Genomic DNA, 20,544 nt, shown 5'->3' with positions numbered 1-20,544 from the left:
ACACTTGAGTTATTTGGTCAGTTTTGGCCCCGTGACTGCCCAAATAAGTGAAGTGTGCAGTGATTCTAAGAACGACGCCTGTCATCTGCATGTCATACGGACTCGCAGTATTATTTCACTACCAAAGCAGACTCCCTATGCGTGTTACTGCAAGGCACAGTTTTCTACACCACTATAAAGGCTCTGTGCAGCCAGGAAATAGACTAACGTAATTCGCAGCGAATAAATTCGAATCAAATCAAATTTTTCCCCCAAAATTCGGCGAACTGGCAAATCGAATTTTTGAAAAATCCATCTCTAACTATAATACTTCATATTCATCTCCAGCTCATGCCACATCTTAAAAAGTGGGTGTGGCGTGGGTGGGGGTGGCCAGTCTCATTTACCATTTTGTACGTCTGTTTTAGGCGTAGAAAATTGTCTAAATGTAAGACAGCTAGGAAGCCAGTGCCTCTACATAACTGTGGCAGATACACAGCCAGTGCAGGGCTTTATTAAGACTGGCGTCTAAAATATCGTAATAAATGTGCCCCGTAATTTCCAAAGTTTCACCTTTTAGAGTTGTCTATTATTGTCTGTAGTCTTGAGTTTTGTATGCTCTCTCAGTGTCAATGTGGATTTTCTCCTAAGGTTTCCTTCAACTCTACAAAGATATACTGGAAGGTTAATCAGCTTCCTATGAAATTACCCCAGGTGTATGTGTGTTCCACTAGAGACAGCATAAGATAATCACTGCATAGTGTTGTAGAACCTGATGGTTCTCTATAAGCAAGAGGAAATAAATCTACCAATGTATTTATGCCAGACATTCAAAGATGGCCTATTCAAGTTGAACACCATATTTTTGGAGGCCCAAGCATCTTTTCATCACTTACAAAGTATGACTCCTGCTAACTATCTCCATCACGTACAGCAAGTCTTGGTTTAGCCTGATATTTTTTTGTCTATTCTAGATTTATAGGGCATGTAATTTGTTTATATGCCTTTGTGAAAAGGTATGGTATGCAAATAACTTCTCATCACCTTGGGAACTAAATTGTGACAGTATAACTAAATGTCCATATTATACAAATGTCATTTCTGCTTAAAGGGAGTCTGTCACCACATTTCAGCATATTAGACCGATCAAATAGGGTTATATGATCCAGAACTTAAAAACGGTACCTTTGTTGTAGAAAACTGACTTTTCTTTTAGCCGAAAATGAACTTATAAGATTATGTTAATGAGCCCTCTCAAGTGCCCAGGGCGGTGTCTCAATCCTCGGAGCCCCAGGCAGCACCTCCTAAACGGCTCATAACCCCGCCCTCCGTGCGCCTCTGCCCGCCCGTTTACTCCCCTCCCCTGTCCTTTTCCACTGCGGCTGTGCGGTCCAAATCGTAGCGGGCGCATGCGCAATGCGATGCCCGCTCCTGGCAGGGCATCGCAATACCTACTGCGCATGCGCCCGCTACGATTTGGACCGCACAGCCGCAGTGGAAAAGGACAGGGGAGGGAAGTAAACGGGCGGGCAGAGGCGCACGGATGGATCATATAACCCTATTTGATCGGTCTAATATGCTGAAATGTGGTGACAGACTCCCTTTAAAGATTCAGTAAACATCAGTTCTTGAGATCCTGACCCTAAAGACATGCTGATATACATGTAAATGTTAGATACTTTTGCAGTTACTTCTACAATGATTTGCATTCTATAAGTGTTACTTAAACATTTTTTGTGTGTTTTGCAATCATAAGATGCACTGGAAGCAAAAATAAAAATAAAGACAACAGAGCAATGCTTTATTTTTAGATTTTATAAATTTTATAAAATGTTATTTTAATAGGTAACTGTCATTCTACAACATAGCTGATTTTCCCTGAGAGTGAAAAATATTACTTCTCCAAAACAGAGGTACGGAACGAAGGGAAACTTTTATGGCACATGTTAAATACATATATCAGAATTTTAGATCAGTAATTTTGCTATGTAAAGTCTTCTCATCCTGTTCAGCAGCTATTTAACAGGTTTGGATTTCTTTTTCCTTTGCTTAATTATAAGTAAGCTCTCATCTACAGCACAATTTTTTCGTTTCTTGCATTTCTTTTTGCCTTTTTTGAGCTCAACATCTACTCCCTCATTGTTGCTGAAGTCTTTAAACAATAAATGTGTAGGCTTTTTTCTTTCATGGGCTATTCTAACTTTTTTGGGCTTTTCTGAATCTCCCCTGATAAAATATTCTTCAGCGTCTAGATGTTGCAGAAAACTTTTCCTTTTTTTCTTTTTGAACTGCATACCAAGACGATTGTCCGCTTTCTTTTGCCTTTTGTTCTTTCTCTTACTCTTTTTGCTCATTTTATTTGGAGGTTGTGTATTATGTACAGTATCTTCTATGCATGGTTCTCCAGCCTCTAATACCAGTCCAGCTTCTTGAAGCTCTGTTGAGGGACCAAATGAGAAAAAATGATTTTAAGTGGCTACATAAGCATTCTGCTGCATTCTATTTTATATATATATTTTTAAATTACATTTGGTTTCTCAAATCAATACTCCATTAAAGCGAACCCCAGAGATCCCCTTAAAACCCTTATCCTATAATAGGCGATTGGTTAATATACTTATATAAATTCTGTAAAAAACAGTATATAACCGTCACAGTTTACATGTATTTTGTTACCATGATAAATGTACCTTTCAACCTCCGTTTTGCCCTCTGATCCCTTTTCCAGATGTCGTGTTTCTGATCATAGGTGAACACAAGCTCACAGTTGGGGTACACTGTGCTATACATTCTCCTTTGGTTGCACTCCTGGAAAAAACATAAGTCATTATTTTAATCATTATGAGGGTGAATAAACAGGATTATTAAATCCTCATCTTCTTCAGAATGGTACTATAATGCTGTAAGTAAAGTGGAAACACAAACATCAACTGTGACGATTCAATATTTTCCAGCAGACTGAATTAAAATCAATAATGCCTTAAGTATGTTTTTGAAGATTTTTGCACTGGATATTTTTCGGTGCTGTTCTGGCTCGTCCTGTTGTATTCCTAGGGAGAGAAATATTCTGCCATTGTGGAGTTAAAAGGGTTGTCTCAATTCAGCAAATACGTCAAGGTCTCTTTAAAGGAAATGTGTCACCAAAGGTTTTATCTGCTAGTTAAAACCAGATAATCCGTTTTTATTTTCCGATTGTAGATTTATTGAAGGGGTTGTGTCACTTCAGCAAATGGCATTTATCATGTAGAGAAAGTTAATATAAAGCACTTACTAATGTACTGTGATTGTCTATATTGCCTCCTTTGCTGGCTGGATTCATTTTTCCATCACATTAGACACTGCTCGTTTCCATAGTTACGACCACCCTGCAATCCAGCAGCAGCGGTCGTGCTTGCACACTATAGGAAAAGGCACTGGCCTCTTTGGTGGCTGGGACCGTAGGAACGCACATAGACTAGTGCTTTTTCCTATAATTATGCAAGCACGACCACCACTGATGAATTGCAGGGTGGTCGTAACCATGGAAATGAGCAGTGTATAATGTAATGGAAAAATAAATTAAGCCAGCAAAGGAGACAATATGGACAATCACAATACATTAGTAAGTGCCTTGTATTAACTTTCTCTACATAATAAATGGAATTTGCTGAAGTGAGACAGCCCCTTTCAGGAATTTTGTGGTCATCGATCTGTATATGCTGAAAGTCTACACCTTCTCCTCCACCTACCAAACTTGTGTATGTCACTACTATAGTCCAGATAACTATATCACATCATAGTATTTTTGGTATTGTGGTGCTAAAGATAACTATTTAGAGAATACTGTACTGTACTGTAACCTTGCATTTAGCATTGATTTTATTTACTAAATTGTGGCAGTTTCTTGCATGAACATACAAAAAAGATACTCACATAACCGCAATGTCCTTTCCTGCCACAATTACAACAGTAGATAATCTCTTTTGGGGTAGAAGCAGAGTTGGATTTCTTCACTGGTCCCCGTACCACCTAAAATATATATTATAAATAATAATAATACATATGAAGCTCAAGCACTTCTCTAACACTGAGCAGCAAAGCAACATAAAGAAAACTGTAAATTGCTACACAGTTATAAGTTATGAAGACCAAACAGAAACTATTCCAAAATTTGCTGGGCATGATTTTAATGTCTAAACTCAATTTTATCGGAACTATTATAAGAGTAAACATGAGCGCTCCTGTCCATAGACTGGGCAGATTTATTATTAGTGTGGAAATGTGCACCAAATCCTAAATCCTGCACCAGATTTACACCAGAATTCTGGTTGAGCGCCAGAAATTTGTCAATGCACCAAAAAGTTACAGAAATGTGGCATTTTTGCCGCTAACTGAGGAGAAAGTGGGAAAATAGACTGCTAATACTGTCTAACAGTAAGGGTTCATTCACACATCCGTGTGTGTTTTGCAGATCCACGGATCCGCAAAACACGGACACCGGCAATGTGCGTTCCGCATTTTGCGGACTGCACATCACCGGCACTTAATAGAACATGTCCTATTCTTGTCGGACAAGAATAGGACATGTTCTATTTTTTTTTATAGACACGGACACCAGCAATGTGCGTTCCACACAGTCGTGTGCATGAGCCCTTAAACTGGGCAAGATTTATCATAGTGGCTAATGCTGGCTGATATACAAAGCATAAACACCAGTGTTTTGGGACAAATCGCACCCAAAAAATGGTCTAGACAAATCTGCTCCACTGTACTTCATATAGCAGCTAAGCTCATACCCCTCTGTCACTAAAACAGCTGAAGCCCATAGAAAGAGCCGCTACTATAACATACAAACACACTCCTTTTCCAATCATGTTACCAGTTTACACATTGTTTACAGCTATTCCCTCAGCAAACTGGCACTGCAGAGATCAGCAACCTCTGGCACTCCAGCTGTGATGAAACTATAACTCCCAGCATGTCTCCTTGCTCGGCTGTACTTGAAACCCCCATAGAAATGAATAGAGCGTGCTGGGATTTGTAGTTTACCAACAGCTGGAGTGCTGAAGGTTGCTGAACCCTGACCTACTGTATTTTTGTCTTCTCTTAATACATGCTCCCGTTTCCTCTGACCAGTTGTCACTTATTGTAAAACTGACAAGCCTTGGTCGCTCACTAAGGACTGCATAGAAAAAGGTTAGAATTGCGATTAGTAAGGTGCCCCCTGAAGTGGATGTCACAGTGAGGAAGCGCAATCTGACTTTCTACCTGCTTAGACTGAATTTCTGTTATTGGACTATCTATTATAGTTGTGAGGAATATTAGCCCACTCGAAAAATTTCTTAAAGGGAACCTGTCACCAGGATTTTGTGCATAGAGCTGAGGACTTGGGTTGCTAGATGGCCGCTAGCACATCCGCAATACCCAGTCCCCATAGCTCTGTGTGCTTTTATTGTGTAAAAAAAACCCTGATTTAATACATATGCAAATTAACCTGAGATGAGTCCTGTCCCTGGGATTGAGTCCTGTCCCTGGGATTGAGTCCTGTCCCTGGGATTGAGTCCTGTCCCTGGGATTGAGTCCTGTCCCTGGGATTGAGTCCTGTCCCTGGGATTGAGTCCTGTCCCTGGGATTGAGTCCTGTCCCTGGGATTGAGTCCTGTCCCTGAGATGAGTCCTGTCCCTGAGATGAGTCCTGTCCCTGAGATGAGTCACGGACAGGACTCATCTCAGGTTAATTTGCATATGTATCAAATCGGGTTTTTTTACACAATAAAAGCACACAGAGCTATGGGGACTGGGTATTGCGGATGTGCTAGCGGCCATCTAGCAACCCACGTCCTCAGCTCTATATACAAAATCCCGGTGACAGGTTCCCTTTAATTCTGATTCTTTGATATGTTACGTGGATGATGTGCTCATTTCAGGTCCCATCACAGCACCTCTGTTCTATTCAAGGCCATGTTCACATGTTCAGGATTCTGTTTCCAGAGTGCCCAAACTCTGACAGACCCTGCTGCTATTCTGCTGGTAATGCAAGTGAACAGAGTATTTTATACCAAGTTAATACGCTCATAAAAAATCTTTGGGGAATAATGAACAGACTTTACATTTCAGAATCCACAGCATACTCATTATTGACATGGCTCCAGTAAATTAACATATGCCTAAACTATGCTGGCCAATAGATTGTAGAAATCAGTTTCAGTTCAGATTTGCGTATGGGAAATCTGTCCCATGTGAACATGCCCTTAGGCCTCTTTCACACGAACGATATGGATTGGCTCAGGATGCGTTTAGGGAAACTCGCACAATTTTGCAAGCAAGTTCCGTCAGTTTTGTCTGCGATTGCATTCAGTTTTTTCCGCGCGGGTGCAATGCGTTTTTCACTGAAGCCCCATTCACTTCTATGGGGGCAGAGCTGTGTTCACGTCACGCATTGCACCCGCGTGGAAAACTCGCTTGTGTGAAAGGGGCCTTAAGACCACTTTACATGGGCCAACGTACAGGCAATTATCGGGAATGAGGAAAACATTGCCAATAACTGCTTGATCTGTATCGCTACTGCAATAGCTGGTTTTAGGACAGATTCACCATTTACACAGGATCATCTGCTGTCCAGAAACAATGATATTGGGTGCTACATCCAAGATGTTTTCACCCAATGAACGAACGCTTGCTCATTCATTAGGTAGGCACATCGGTGGCACCCTCATAAGGCAATTATCAGGAACAAGCTTACACAGGCCCAATAATCTGCCTGTGTAAAATGGCATGAAGTGAACTCAAAACTTTTGTCAACCTTTTGGATGTAGATTTGCTTTTGTATTATGGATTATTGTCTTGCGTTTTGGCCTAATTATGCTAAAAAAAAAAACTGACAGTGAGCTTACATACTAATTCCCTGGTATAAGGCAAAATGCATGCTTTCTTCAAAGAATGGCTAGTTGTCTTGAACCATCAAAGAATCCATATAACATAACACTACCAAGCTGCTTGGCTCCTGGAATCACACTATTACAACTATCACCCTGTATGGCTTGTATTACATTATGTATCTGCTATTACATTCTTACCATTCTTTACACTAGACATAATGGACCTTATTCAAACTTATTTGTGCAACTGTATCTAATGGGGTTGTTATTGGTGTTGTTTGGTCAGTAAACCTATCGATCACCACTCGTTCCAACACTCTGCAGTGACTGGCTGAGCAAAAGCTATTCTGTGTCGAGAGGGACCAGTGTACAGAGCAGCGGGGAAACTAGGAAGCGTTGGAACGGAAGTGGTGGGGGATTGGTGAGTTTTTACAGTATTCCGAACCTTTATTTACCAATTTTCAATACATAAGGTCAATGGGATGCAGGGTAGTAGACAGCACTCCCAATTAAAATAAAAAATAAGAAGGGAGATTTATAAAAACTGCCATTTGCTATTCCAGTCTTGATATCCCCAGAGCCGCCAGAAGGGGCATCTAATTTATAACTAGGTAAATGCCTTTTCATAAATCAAGTGCATCCCCTGGCAGTCCATGCGTCTAGATCAGGCATCCTCGAACTGCAGCCTTCCAGCTGTTGCAAAACTACAACTCCCAGCATGCCTGAACAGCCTACAGGTATCAGCCTACAGTAGGGCATTGTGGGAGTTGTAGTTTTACAACAGCTGGAGGGACGCAGTTTGAGGATGCCTGGTCTAGATAGAAAGATATGTGAAAATTATGATAAATGTACTGGGGTTGATGGTTCTGCACATGTCCAGCCTTTGCCACTGCTCTTTTCAGAAAGTGACAAGTGCGACTCAATTTACTAGCAATGACATTTAAAAAGTATTGGACTTGCAGCAAGTGTCAGCGAGAGAACCGGTCCTGACCTCCAGCGCTGACCGCATAGCAATATATTGATTTATGATGCTATGTAAACCTTAGAGGTCTGGAATGTATTGGATAACAGTGACAGCATTATGTATTAAATAACACTATAATACATTCCAGACCTCTAAGGGTTACATAAAATCATAAATCAATATAATACTATGCAACCCAGTCAATGCTGGGAGGTCAGGACGGGTGCTCTTGCTGACAAACACTGCAAGTCCAATACGTTGAACTCGCTCATGTGAAAGGGGCCTAAGTCTTCCACATAGTCTTTATTCAACATCCATTATTAAAATAATGTGCACAGCTTCCAGATCTATTCCCAGTTGATCTAGGAGTTGTGCACAACGCTTTTAATGGATTTTAAATAATAATAGTAAGGCATATTTACTATAGAAAATTTGCAATATGTGCCACAAAACTGGCATACATGCTTTGCACTGCATTTATCAAGTGTTATGGACATTTTCCTAACCTTTTCATGCTGTGCCCAGCAATAGGGTGTGGCGTAGTGGAAAGGGGTGCAGCTAAATGGGAAGGGGGCACAGCTAAAATGACCCCCTATGTGCAAAAGTAAAAAAAAGTGCCCAAATTTGGGCAAATGTTGAGTAAAATTATGCCAACTGGCGTAAACTCAGACTAGACATTCTAAAGAGGCGACAGAATTATCATTCAACATCAGTTACTATGATAACTATGGCGCAGTTTAAGACTTTAAATTTACTGTCTTAGTTTTAGACAATATTAGTAAATCTGCCCATTTGTTTTTAATCTTATTGGGGAGTGCTGGAGAAATATTGCATCTACTACCCTATGTTACATACCTGGTACCAGCCTGATGTTTCACACTACAGGGCTGGTATAGTGAGCTGAATTTTTGGATATTCACGTACTATGACTGTCAAATAGATATGGTAGGGATGTGACAAACCAATACTCATTTTAGGGAAGTTTTCATTTTTGCCTCCCCACATTCTGTCAGCTATAATAAAAGTAGCTGTTTGATGCCTCAGTTGGCATGATTTTTAGATTTTTTTTTTAAGCATTTTGTAAATAGAATTTAAATGGGTTGTATGAGTTATATAAAAAAAATAAAGCAGTTTTAGGCAAGTCCCAGCTGTAAAGTACAATAACACTGCTGATACACACAGGATCTTCCCCCTACCTGTTCTTCTGCAATGCTCTGCAGACACATCCTCACAGCCAGCAGAAGAGAGAACTCCTCCAGTCTATGTCAGCTCTGTGTCTGCAGGGTAAGGAGGGAGAGAAGATCCTGTGCACAGTATTTATCTCCTCAGTGCCTTAAGAAGAAACCCTGCAGCTGCTCAGTACCTGATGCAAAGCCTCCAACCCCGAGTCTGTGCTGCTGATGGTAGAAGGCGTTAAACTTTGCTGAAGAATCCAGTGGGAAGGGGAGACACAGGGCAGACATCTAATCCAGCAGATCCGGCAGTGCAGGGAGGATGCTTATTGCTCCAACCATCTTCACAGTGATGATCTGTGCACAGAAGCAGACCTGAATCCTCAGGCTTGTGCACAGAACGTCATCAGAGCAGGGAAAGAAGCTGACATTACAGGTCATGTGATGCTCAGTGAAATATGAGAGAGGCCACTGTAGATGAAGTAAGTGAATTGAAAACCCCTTACATTTGCTTAATTAGAAACATAAAAAAAAATAACTAAAAAATAACTTGGATAACACCTTTAAAGGGGTTGTCCGGGATTGGGGACATGGGTCTACATGTACAATGGTCCCCTAAATATTACATTCATGCCTGTCCTTTCCTTACCAGACATTTCTGATGGCCCTTTTTCACTTCACAAATTTTCAGCCGGAAGTGCAGTTTCTATCACAGTCAGTGACGTACCGGGTCCCTTTCTGCATAGCGAAGCCTCTCCTTCCGCTTCACAAGGAGCCCGGTGACGTCACCGTCAGCCTCTAATTATTCCAAGCACATGGAGGGGCAGTAACTATGCGGCAACAGAAGCGCGAAACCACGCCCATCGCAGCGCTAAGCCATGCCCCTCGTCGAGCAGGGCGCATTCTTAGTAAGGAAGGAGGCGTTTAGCTGCGCTGGGACCCAGAAAGCATTGAGGCAGGAAGTTACCGCACACATAAACAGAAAGGTAAACAATCAGTGGGGGACTGTAGGAGCCCTGCTGAAGTGTAAAAATACCTAAAAACATCTGGGGGGACCTTCAAACCGCTATTAATAGTGATTTAACTGGTTTTAAAAAAAAAATCTTGATCCCAGACAACCCCTTTAAAAGAATACATCATAATACAGGTCCTTCTAAAAAAAAAATAGCATATTGTGATAAAGTTCATTATTTTCTGTAATGTACTGATAAACATTAGACTTTCATATATTTTAGATTCATTACACACCAACTGAAGTAGTTCAAGCCTTTTATTGTTTTAATATTGATGATTTTGGCATACAGCTCATGAAAACCCAAAATTCCTATCTAAAAAAATTAGGACCCTGAGGAAGATTGTGGAGAAGGACCGATTCCAGACCTTGGGGGACCTGCGGAAGCAGTGGACTGAGTCTGGAGTAGAAACATCCAGAGCCACCGTGTACAGGCGTGTGCAGGAAATGGGCTACAGGTGCCGCATTCCCCAGAAACAGCGGCAGAAGCGCCTGACCTGGGCTACAGAGAAGCAGCACTGGACTGTTGCTCAGTGGTCCAAAGTACTTTTTTCGGATGAAAGCAAATTTTGCATGTCATTCGGAAATCAAGGTGCCAGAGTCTGGAGGAAGACTGGGGAGAGGGAAATGCCAAAATGCCTGAAGTCCAGTGTCAAGTACCCACAGTCAGTGATGGTCTGGGGTGCCATGTCAGCTGCTGGTCCACTGTGTTTTATCAAGGGCGGGGTCAATGCAGCTAGCTATCAGGCGATTTTGGAGCACTTCATGCTTCCATCTGCTGAAAATCTTTATGGAGATGAAGATGTCATTTTTCAGCACGACCTGGCACCTGCTCACAGTGCCAAAACCACTGGTAAATGGTTTACTGACCATGGTATTACTGTGCTCAATTGGCTTGCCAACTCTCCTGACCTGAACCCCATAGAGAATCTGTGGGATATTGGGAAGAGAAAGTTGAGAGATGCAAGACCCAACACTCTGGATGAGCTTAAGGCCGCTATCGAAGCATCCTGGGCCTCCATAACACCTCAGCAGTGCCACAGGCTGATTGCCTCCATGCCACGCCGCATTGAAGCAGTGATTTCTGCAAAAGGATTCCCGACCAAGTATTGAGTGCAGAACTGAACATAATTATTTGAAGGTTGACTTTTTTTTGTATTAAAAACACTTTTCTTTTATTGGTCGGATGAAATATGCTAATTTTTTGAGATAGGAAATTTGGGTTTTCATGAGCTGTATGCCAAAATCATCAATATTAAAACAATAAAAGGCTTGAACTACTTCAGTTGTGTGCAATGAATCTAAAATATATGATAGTCTAATGTTTATCAGTACATTACAGATAATAATGAACTTTATCACAATATGCTAATTTTTAGAAGGACCTGTATACGCTGCCCTTGTGACTTTACATAAAAGGATGGTACTGAGGGTGGAGAGGGGGCAGGCCCAGCACATTTACCTTTATTTAGCCCATTTTCTCGCGTAAATGAAGACAGAAAGCCACATCAGTGTCGCACTGTTAAAGATTCCAGTTTAGGTGCCATAAATTAGGTGTATCCTCCCGTAGCGCAGGGATATGATTGGCGTAGCACATGCTGATCTTGATACCTATTAAACAGGGTCCATTTTTGTTTTTTGCATTTTAGTTTTTTCCTCCCCACATTCCAGTAGCCATAACCTTTTAATTTTCGGTTCATATAGCCATAAGTGGGTTTATTTTTGCTGGATAAGTTAAGTTTTGTAATGACACCATTTTATTTATTATGCATTGTATTGGAAAATGGAAACAATTCTTTGTGGGGTAAAACTGAAAAAACAAAAAACAAAACATAATTCCTACAAGGATTTGGGGGTTTTGATTAGGGATGAAACAAAGTTTTATGCAAATCGACTTTGTATGTTTCATCAGAAGTCGATTCACTCATCCCTAGTTTTGATATTAACTGGCTCTAAAAATAACATGCCATCCTTATTTTGCAGCTCAATATGATTACGGCGATACCAAATTTGTACAGTTTTTCTCATCGACATTTCCTGAAAGCCATAAAAAAAATTATATTTCCATCTACAGAGATGTATGAGGGCTTGTTCTTTTGTGGGGAAAACTGTAGTTTTTATAGGTACCATTTTTGGGGTACAAACAACTTTTTTTATAAGTTATTCTTTTTTGGGAGGGGGGCACGGTGATGGCTGTTACGGCGTACACTGTGCAGGAAATATATTTTAATAGCCCAGACATTTTTAGATGTGATGTCTGTTATGTTTTTATTTATTTATTTTTATATGTAAAATAGGGAAATTTTATATTGTAAAATGGGGGTGATTTGAACTTTCTTTTTTTTTTTACATAACTTTGAGCCCCTTAGGGGGCTAGAACCTGGGATATTAACATACATTCCCTTAACCGCTATGATGTACAGGTATGTCACAGTTGTTTAAGGGGTTAAACGTATTTAATTTGAATGTTTAATAGTATTTTGAACTTTCAATTTAAATGTAATTAGTATTGTTAAAATTTTTGTCATTATAGGGGACTTTAACATTTTGTTCTGGCTCCTTCTGTCCACTGCTGTGTTCAGGTACCCGCTTGTCAACTTTGGACAGGGGTTATGTATACCGCTGAAGCCAATGACTGGCTGCAGAAGTGCCTTGTCCTCTAAGTGGCACGTGATGCAGTTTTTGACTTAGATTACATTTCATAACATGCTTTTGCTTAATGGATTAAATTGACATTTGAAAGGCCTATTTATATGAAAGTGTGAGTTGCCCCAAGAACACAGGTAAGTCTTATCTTGCAATAGTTCAAAACAATCACGATTGAATCAATTTTTACTTCTGAATATAGTCAGAAGTAGAAGGAGGACCATTAGCAGAAACTAATAGACTGAAAATGTGTCAACTGAACAGCTCAGTTCTGCACAGTAATAGAACTTCTAGATATTGACTAAGGGAAAAAGAAGAAGGAAAATCTATTTAAAAAAAACTTAAAAGTCTGTATCTTCAGTCTGGGACAATAATAGGTTTCTTCAAAGGGATGTTAAGATGAATTTAAAAAAAAGTTGATCAACACGCTGAAGATTGGGGATCAGGAGGATCATAAATATAGTTCTGGTCCTTTCTTTTGTTCCTAACATTTAAATAATGTCTATTTATTGGGTGATATCTTGAAGATTACTTCACTATCAATATATAGAAAGTAATAGCCTGGTAGATAGCATTACCTATAAGGAGCCAATCCCAGCTGCTTTTCTTGTTGAAAACCTTTCATGCACCAGTAAACTCAGTAAATATCAGAAGATAAAGGATGAGTCTACCACGCCAAGGATTTAAGTCCTAATGTCTCCTCAAAGTGCTGGTGATGCAAAGATTACAAATCATTTTTTCTTAAATGTGATTTTTACATAACCCTTTTTTCTGCTTGAGTAGTTCGTCCAGAATGAATGAATGCCATTAAAACACTTAATCATTATCTGGGAACTGGCCTCCACTACTAGGAATCTCCATGACAAAGACCAGAAGATCAGACAGGAAACCTGCCTCAGCACAGTGTGTCTGCTGGCAATATTATATGCAAATCAAGGCTCTGGACAGCTCCCTCAGTGACCTTGAACCAGCACTTATTGTAACGGACTTGAATATGCAATTCTTGTTTGCAAGCCAAACCCGGTTACTATGTATGATCAAGAGTATTAATTAAATACAGATACTCTCGACTAGGGCTGGGCGATATGGCCTAAAATCTATATCGCAATAAAATTTGAAGCATGTGCGATATAGCTATATATCGCAATATATTATTTTCTTCTGTATGCATACAAATTACATGGCCAACATCATCCATGTCCCCCAGACAGCGCCATCAGCCCCATGCCATTGCTATCATCCATTTCCCCCAGCCAGCGCCATCAGCCCCATGCCATTGCCATCATCCATTTCCCCCAGCCAGCGCCATCAGCCCCATGCCATTGCCATTTTACATCATCCATGTCCCCCAGCCAGCACCATCAGCCCCATGTCATTGTCATTTGCTATCATCCATGTCCCCCATCCAGCGCCATCAGCCCCATGCCATTATCAATCTACCCCTGCCAGCGCCATCAGCCCCATGCCATTGCCACCATCATCATGTCCCCCAGCCAGTGCCATCAGCCCCATGCTGCCATTGCTATTTGCAATAATCCATGTCCCCCAGCCAGCGCCATCAGCCCCATGCCATTGCCATTTGCTATCATCCATGTCCCCATCCAGCGCCATTATCTATCTACCCCTCCCAGCGCCATCAGCCCCATGTCATTGCCACCATCATCATGTCCCCCAGCCAGTGCCATCAGCCCCATGCTTCCATTGCTATTTGCAATCATCCATGTCTCCCAGCCAGCGCCATCAGCCCCATGCCAAAGCCATCCACCGCCCCCCCACCCCCCCGGTAGATTCAGGCACCTGCTAATATACTTACCTTTCCTGCAGGGTGCGCGGCTGGCTGATGGAGTCCGCAGGAGACGGACCACGTCTTCTTCCATGCATGCACTGGGAGGGTCCTAACGTCACACACAGCATCAGCCATTGCGCAGACGACGTGTGCACGCAAGGCCCTGGCCAGTGCAGCACGGTGCAGAGTCGGGAGGCCACTGAGCGGTGAGTGAGAAGCTTCTTCAATTCACTACCGCTCCGTGGTCATCTATCGCGATATAGACAGAAATCTATATCGTTGCCCGAATTTATATAGTTTATATCGCCCACCCCTACTCTCAACATGAATAAACACTAATACCTAGATGTTTTAAAGGTGTCACGTAATGAAATTTGCATATTAGCATGTTTCCTTACAAGAATGTACTTTTATGTATGCTGATGGTCACATAATTTAGTTTAGTACACCATCTATGCAAATTAATGATTATACATAGATTTGGCTCTGGGACACATTTGCATCTTTAAAATGGAAGAAACTACAGAAGAAGAAAGAAACAAACAAAAATTAGAGTAAGATATATGAATGCAATATAATTTCATATACCATATTTTTTGGACTAGAAGACACACATTTTCTTCCTGGTCCTGCTGTGGTGTCCTAACTACACACAGCGGCATAGCGTAGTGCACGTAGGTGCGCACTATGACCTGACACTGTGTGCCATCAGGTCACAGTACATGGTGGGATCCTGAAAAAGCGATGGAGCGGCGAGTCTTGCATAAACGTCTGGAGTGGGGATGGAGGGGGGTCTGATCTGAGGCTGATTGGGGTCCGATCTGCGTCTGATGGCTGGGGCTCTCATGGGGTCTGATCTGAGGCTGAAGGGTGCTTTGGGGTCCCATATGAGGCTAATTGGGGGTCTGATTTGAGTCTGATGGGGCAGGGGGGGTCTTATCTGAGGCTGATGGAAGTTGAGGGGTCTGACTGAGGCTGATGAAGCTTGATGGAGTCTGGGGTCTGATTTGGGGATCTGATCTGAGGTCTGATGAAGAATGGAGGTCTATTAAAAAACATTTTATATATTTTTTTCCTCCTCCAAACCCTAGGTGCGTCTTAGGCTACTTTCACACTAGCGGCACGGACCTCCAGCAGGCTGTTCCGTCGGGTGAACAGCCTGTCGGATTCATCCTGCCGCTAGTGATCGTGTCCCCTGGACTGCCGCTCCGTCCCAATTGACTATAATGGGGGCGGTGTAGCGTTCCGGCGGAGGCACGGCAGCATACAGCGAGAGGTTGCCGGAATAAATGTCGGACACGTCATAGTTTTATTCAGGCAGCCTCTCGCCGTGCCTCCACCCCCATTATAGTCAATGGGGACGGAGAGGCAGTCCAGGGGCACATGGTCACTTGCGGCAGGACAGATCTGACAGGCTGTTTACCCGACAGAACAGCCTGCTGGAGGTCCATGCCGGTAGTGTGAAAGTAGCCTTATAGTCTGAAAAATACAGTAATTCTAATATACCTAAAATTGCATTATTAATGAATATGACATAAAGCACCCGATGACACATGGTTCGGACAGTCTTAGTCAGGGAAAGCTGTGCTGTAGAAGGGACAGTGTAGGGAATTGAATTTAATTTTTTGGTTAGGCAGGGTTGGTGATAGAGACCCAAAAGTCATTTTAAGGACTATTGTTGTGTCTGGCAGCAATATATATTTTTAGCGCAACCTGCGCTAAATAGCTTGCAATTGTTTGGCCGCTGCAGACAGCGAAATTATCTATTATAACGTTTGCGGATCTATTATTATAACGTTTGCTCATCCCAAATACTGTAGCTGTGACATTCCCTGTAATTTTTTATTAGCCGCTGGTGACAGCAGCAACATTACCTGCGCTACATCTCCTGTATAACGTTTGCGCATCCTAAATATCAGTGACCTTCAGTCTAATTTTTTTCGCTGCTGGTGACAGCGACATTACCTGCGCTACATTTCCTATATAACATTTGTACATTAGAAATATCAGTGATATTCCCTGTAATTTTTTATTAGCCGTTGGTGACTGCGACATTACCTGCGCTACATCTCCTGTATAACATTTGCACATCCTAAATATCAGTGACATTCAGTTTAATTCATTTGCGCATACACTTACAAAACCTGCGCTACTGTACGTATGACATACTTGCAAGCATATATACCATTTAATATCCAGAAGGTGAGCAGTAAGGGACGGGGAAGTGGCAGTAATGCTGATGGTGCACGCAGAGGCCGTGGCCTTGGGCACGGTGAAACTGGGCCTGCTGCCAGAGCACAAGAAACACACTCATCCACGATAGTTAGCTTTATGTCCCAGTTTGCAGGGCGGCGCAGGACACCACTCTCGAAGTCACACCGGTGACTGGATTGCAGCAGATAATGCTTCCGGTCGGTTAAGCACCACCCTGTCTTCCACAAAGTCCAGTCTCAGTAGCCAAGAGTCTGGTCAACAGAATCCTCACCCTGATCCTCCTTCCTCCCACCATGGAGAGTCTTGGCAAACAAGTGATCCCAAAATCGGTTATTTCAAACCCGCTTGAAGAGGGACATGAGGAGATTGTGTGCACTGATGCCCAAACTCTTGAGCAATCACAGTCACAAGAAGATGACTGTGGGGAATGGCACTTAGTGTTTCACGAGGTGGATGATGATGATGAGACACAGTTGCCAATAAGTCAACGGCAATTAGTATCTCAAGAGGTTGATGATGAGGATGAGACACAGTTGTCAATAGGTGAGGTTGTTGTTAGGTCAACAAGTCAGGAGGATGACCAGAGTGAGGAAGTGGTGGACGATGAAATCACTGACCCAACCTGGGAAGGTGGCAAGCCGAGCGAGGACAGCAGTACAGAGGGGGAGGGATCGACATCATCGCAACAGGCTGGAAGAGGCAGTGGGGTGGCAAAAGGCGGGCCACATCAAACAAGCCCGCAACTGTTCCCCGGAGCACCCCCTTGCGGAAATCTCCCTTGCCAAGGGCCGGTGTTCCGCAGTCTGGCGCTTTTTTGAGGAAAGTGTGAACGAAAAAAGAATTGTCATTTGCAACCTGTGCTGTACCAAAATGAGCAGAGGCGGGAACACTACCACCACCGGCATGATCCACCAAATGGCATCAAAGCACCCTAATAGGTGGGCCGAACGCCTGGGTCCACAATCAGTTTCTGTGGGTCACACCACTGCCTCCTCTTCCCCTGTGTTACGTGCTGGCCAATCCCCTGTCCAAGACGCAGGCCCAGATGCCTCCCGCCCTGCACCTGGACATCCACAAGCACCTTCAGCTAGCACATCCAGTTCTGTGTCCCAACGCAGCGTACAGATGTCCATACCCCCAGGTCCAGGCCTTTGAACGAAAGCGCCAATACCCTGCCAGCCACCCACCTACAGGCCATAGCACAAAATGCGCACCTTTCCAAATTGCTGGCCCTAGAAATTTTGCCATTTAGGCTTGTGGACACTGAGGCTTTCCGCAGCCTGATGGCGTCGGCGGTCCATCCATATTCAGTCCCCAGCCGCCACTATTTTTCCCAGTGTGCCATCCCCGCCTTACACCAGCATGTGTCCAGTAACATCATCCGTGCCCTGACCAATGCAGTTATTGGGAAGGTCCACTTAAGATATATGAAAAGAAGGGGAGCAGTGACAATTTAAAACTTAGCTTTTACTATGTCTATTCTCCCAAAGTAGGGAGTAAAAGACCCCTTACAAACAGAAAGAGAGAGCAGGCAGTTAACAGAGAGGGCATTGTATAGTATACTCCAGCTAAATAATGCATATAGAAAAACATTATGGATAACACTACAGGTGACCAGTGCAGTGATATATAGGAAGGAGGAGTTCAGATATAGCAACCGAAGTGCAATTGCTCGTTCAGGCCGTGAGGGTGGGACGTATTGAGTTTGAAGATCCACCAGCATTCACGCTGGAGGATCCGTCTGTCCCAGTCGCCCCCTCGAAATGGTTTGTTCACTCGTTCGATTCCCATAAATTTAATGGCTGATGTGCGGCCTCCGTGCAGCGAAAGAACATGCCTGGCTACCGGTGTGTCCCTTCCATTGCGGATATCTCCCAAGTGTTCGCTCATCCTTTTGCGGAGTTCCCTCCGGGTTTTGCCCACATAGCGTAAGCCGCATTCGCAGCTAAGTAGCTATATCACCCCTACGCTGTGGCAGTTGATAAACTGCTTGATCGTGTGGGCTTTGTCCAGGGGGTTCGCCGCAAAGGATTTGCCCTTTACCAGCCAATCACAGAAGCTACAGTGGCCGCATTTATAACAACCTACGGTATCCTTGTCCAGCCACGTCCTTTGGTTGACAGTGGGGCTGAAATGGCTGTGTACTAATTTGTCCCTAAGATTGGTGCCCCTTCTGAATGTGACCGAGGGGTGCGGGCTCAGAACTTCGGCTAGGTCGGGGTCCATCAAAAGGGTCTCCCAGTTGCGGCCCAGGATTCCTTTTACTTGGGTTGCGGCCGAATCAAAGGTGCCAATTATCCTTTTTGTTTTTCTTGAGTCTGTGTTAGACTGTGTGGTGGGATATAGGAGGGCGGTCCTACTGCGTCCCAGGGCCTTTTGATACGCTTGTCTCAATATTCTATCTCTTGGACGAAGCCGTCAAACTGCCCTTCGGTCCCGCTCCACAGGATGAATATGTCATCTATGTAGCGAGACCAAAGGGCAACGTGTCCCGTGGACTCGCTGGGTGTGTCCCCAAACACCAATGTCTCCTCTCTCCTCCCACCAGCCCAGGAGCAGGTTGGCATACGAGGGCGCACAGGAACTGCCCATCGCCGTGCCCCTGAGCTGGTGGTACGTACGGCCATCGAATAGAAAGAAGTTCCTGGTGAGGATAAATTGCAGGAGCTCCAGGACAAAGTCGCTATGTGCCGCATGCTGGCACCCCCTTGCTCTTAAAAAGTGTGCGGCTGCCCCCAAGCCCTTGTCATGGGGGATGGAGGAATATAATGCCTCGACGTCAATTGACGCCAAGAGCCAATCGGGTTCAATGCAGATGTGCTCGAGTTTGGTTAGAAGGTCCCCAGTGTCTCTTATATAAGAGGGCAATGCTTGCACAAATGGGCTAAGAAGACGGTCGACATAGATGCCCACATTTTGTGAAAGACTACCCACCCCTGACACAATGGGGCGTCCCCTCATAGGTGTCGTGTCCTTATGGACTTTGGGAAGACAGTAAAACGTTGCTGTCACCGGATGAGGGGGATATAAGAATTCAAACTCCTCTCCATTGAGGAGTTGGGCAGTTTTGGAACTAGCGAGTATCGCACATAATTCACCCTGGAATCTCAGCGTGGGGTTGTTCTGCAGAGTTTCATAACCCTCTTTATCATTCAGAATGGCCAAGCACATTGATTTGCATACTGGAGTGTCCATGAGGACGATACCTCCCTTGTCTGATGGCTTTATGACTATATTTTTATCACCCTCAAGTGATTTAATGATGTCCCTTTCTTCTCTGCTACAGTTAAACCGAGTGGCAGTGGATTCAAGAGAGCAGAGTTCGGCTACGGTTTGCTTAATAAAGACGTCTATACATGAAACTTCACCTGCTGGGGGCATCTTTGTGCTCTTCTTCTTAAGGTTTGTGAAGGGACCTCTCCCCTCCAAATTGGCGGGTACTGTGTCCAAATTGTATAACAAATGGACATCGTCAAGGATCTCCACTGGAATGCCCAGATCTCGACTCTCCTTGTGGTCTTTGAGTCTAAAGTGCTTATGCCATTTGAGCTTCCGGGCAAACAGGTGGAGATCCTTGACCCAGCGGAAAACGTCATACCTGTGGGTCGGAACTTAACAACTGACACATGGACAAGTGCTTGTAGCCAGGGATGTTACATTTCCCTGACAGCACACTGGGTGAACGTTGTGGAGGCCGGAAGCGAGTCGTACCGTGGGATGGCACAGGTGCTACCGATGACAAGGATTGCGGGCCCTACTTCCATCAGGATTTCCCCCACCACCTACATTAGTGGTGGCAACCCCCCTTCTCCTTCTCCTCCTCCAATTCCACCTCTGAATTATCATCTTACAGCACCAGTCAGCAGCTGGAAGCAGTGTAGCACTGCAGTGGGGAAACGAATATGTTTAGGTGAC

At 43.5% G+C, this 20,544-nt stretch overlaps 1 protein-coding gene across 1 annotated transcript in view; it reads right to left on the bottom strand.

Annotated features, from left to right (window-relative positions):
- Positions 1–1,803: 1,803 nt before the first annotated feature.
- Positions 1,804–20,544, bottom strand: part of ZCCHC7 (zinc finger CCHC-type containing 7) — a 163,236-nt gene continuing 144,495 nt past the window's right edge. Inside the window, exons 7-9 of the mRNA XM_044285801.1 lie at positions 3,892–3,987; positions 2,670–2,787; positions 1,804–2,416 (exon numbers count right to left, since the gene is read on the bottom strand). Of these exons, the coding sequence (XP_044141736.1) occupies positions 1,995–2,416; positions 2,670–2,787; positions 3,892–3,987 (636 nt within the window). The 3' untranslated portion in view covers positions 1,804–1,994. The remainder of the gene's footprint in view (positions 2,417–2,669; positions 2,788–3,891; positions 3,988–20,544) is intronic.

This window comes from Bufo gargarizans, chromosome 1 (assembly GCF_014858855.1).
Source record: "Bufo gargarizans isolate SCDJY-AF-19 chromosome 1, ASM1485885v1, whole genome shotgun sequence".
Lineage (NCBI taxonomy): Eukaryota > Metazoa > Chordata > Amphibia > Anura > Bufonidae > Bufo > Bufo gargarizans.
The sequence above is the reverse complement of the archived record's forward strand: the minus strand, read 5'-3'. Positions and strand labels throughout refer to the sequence as shown.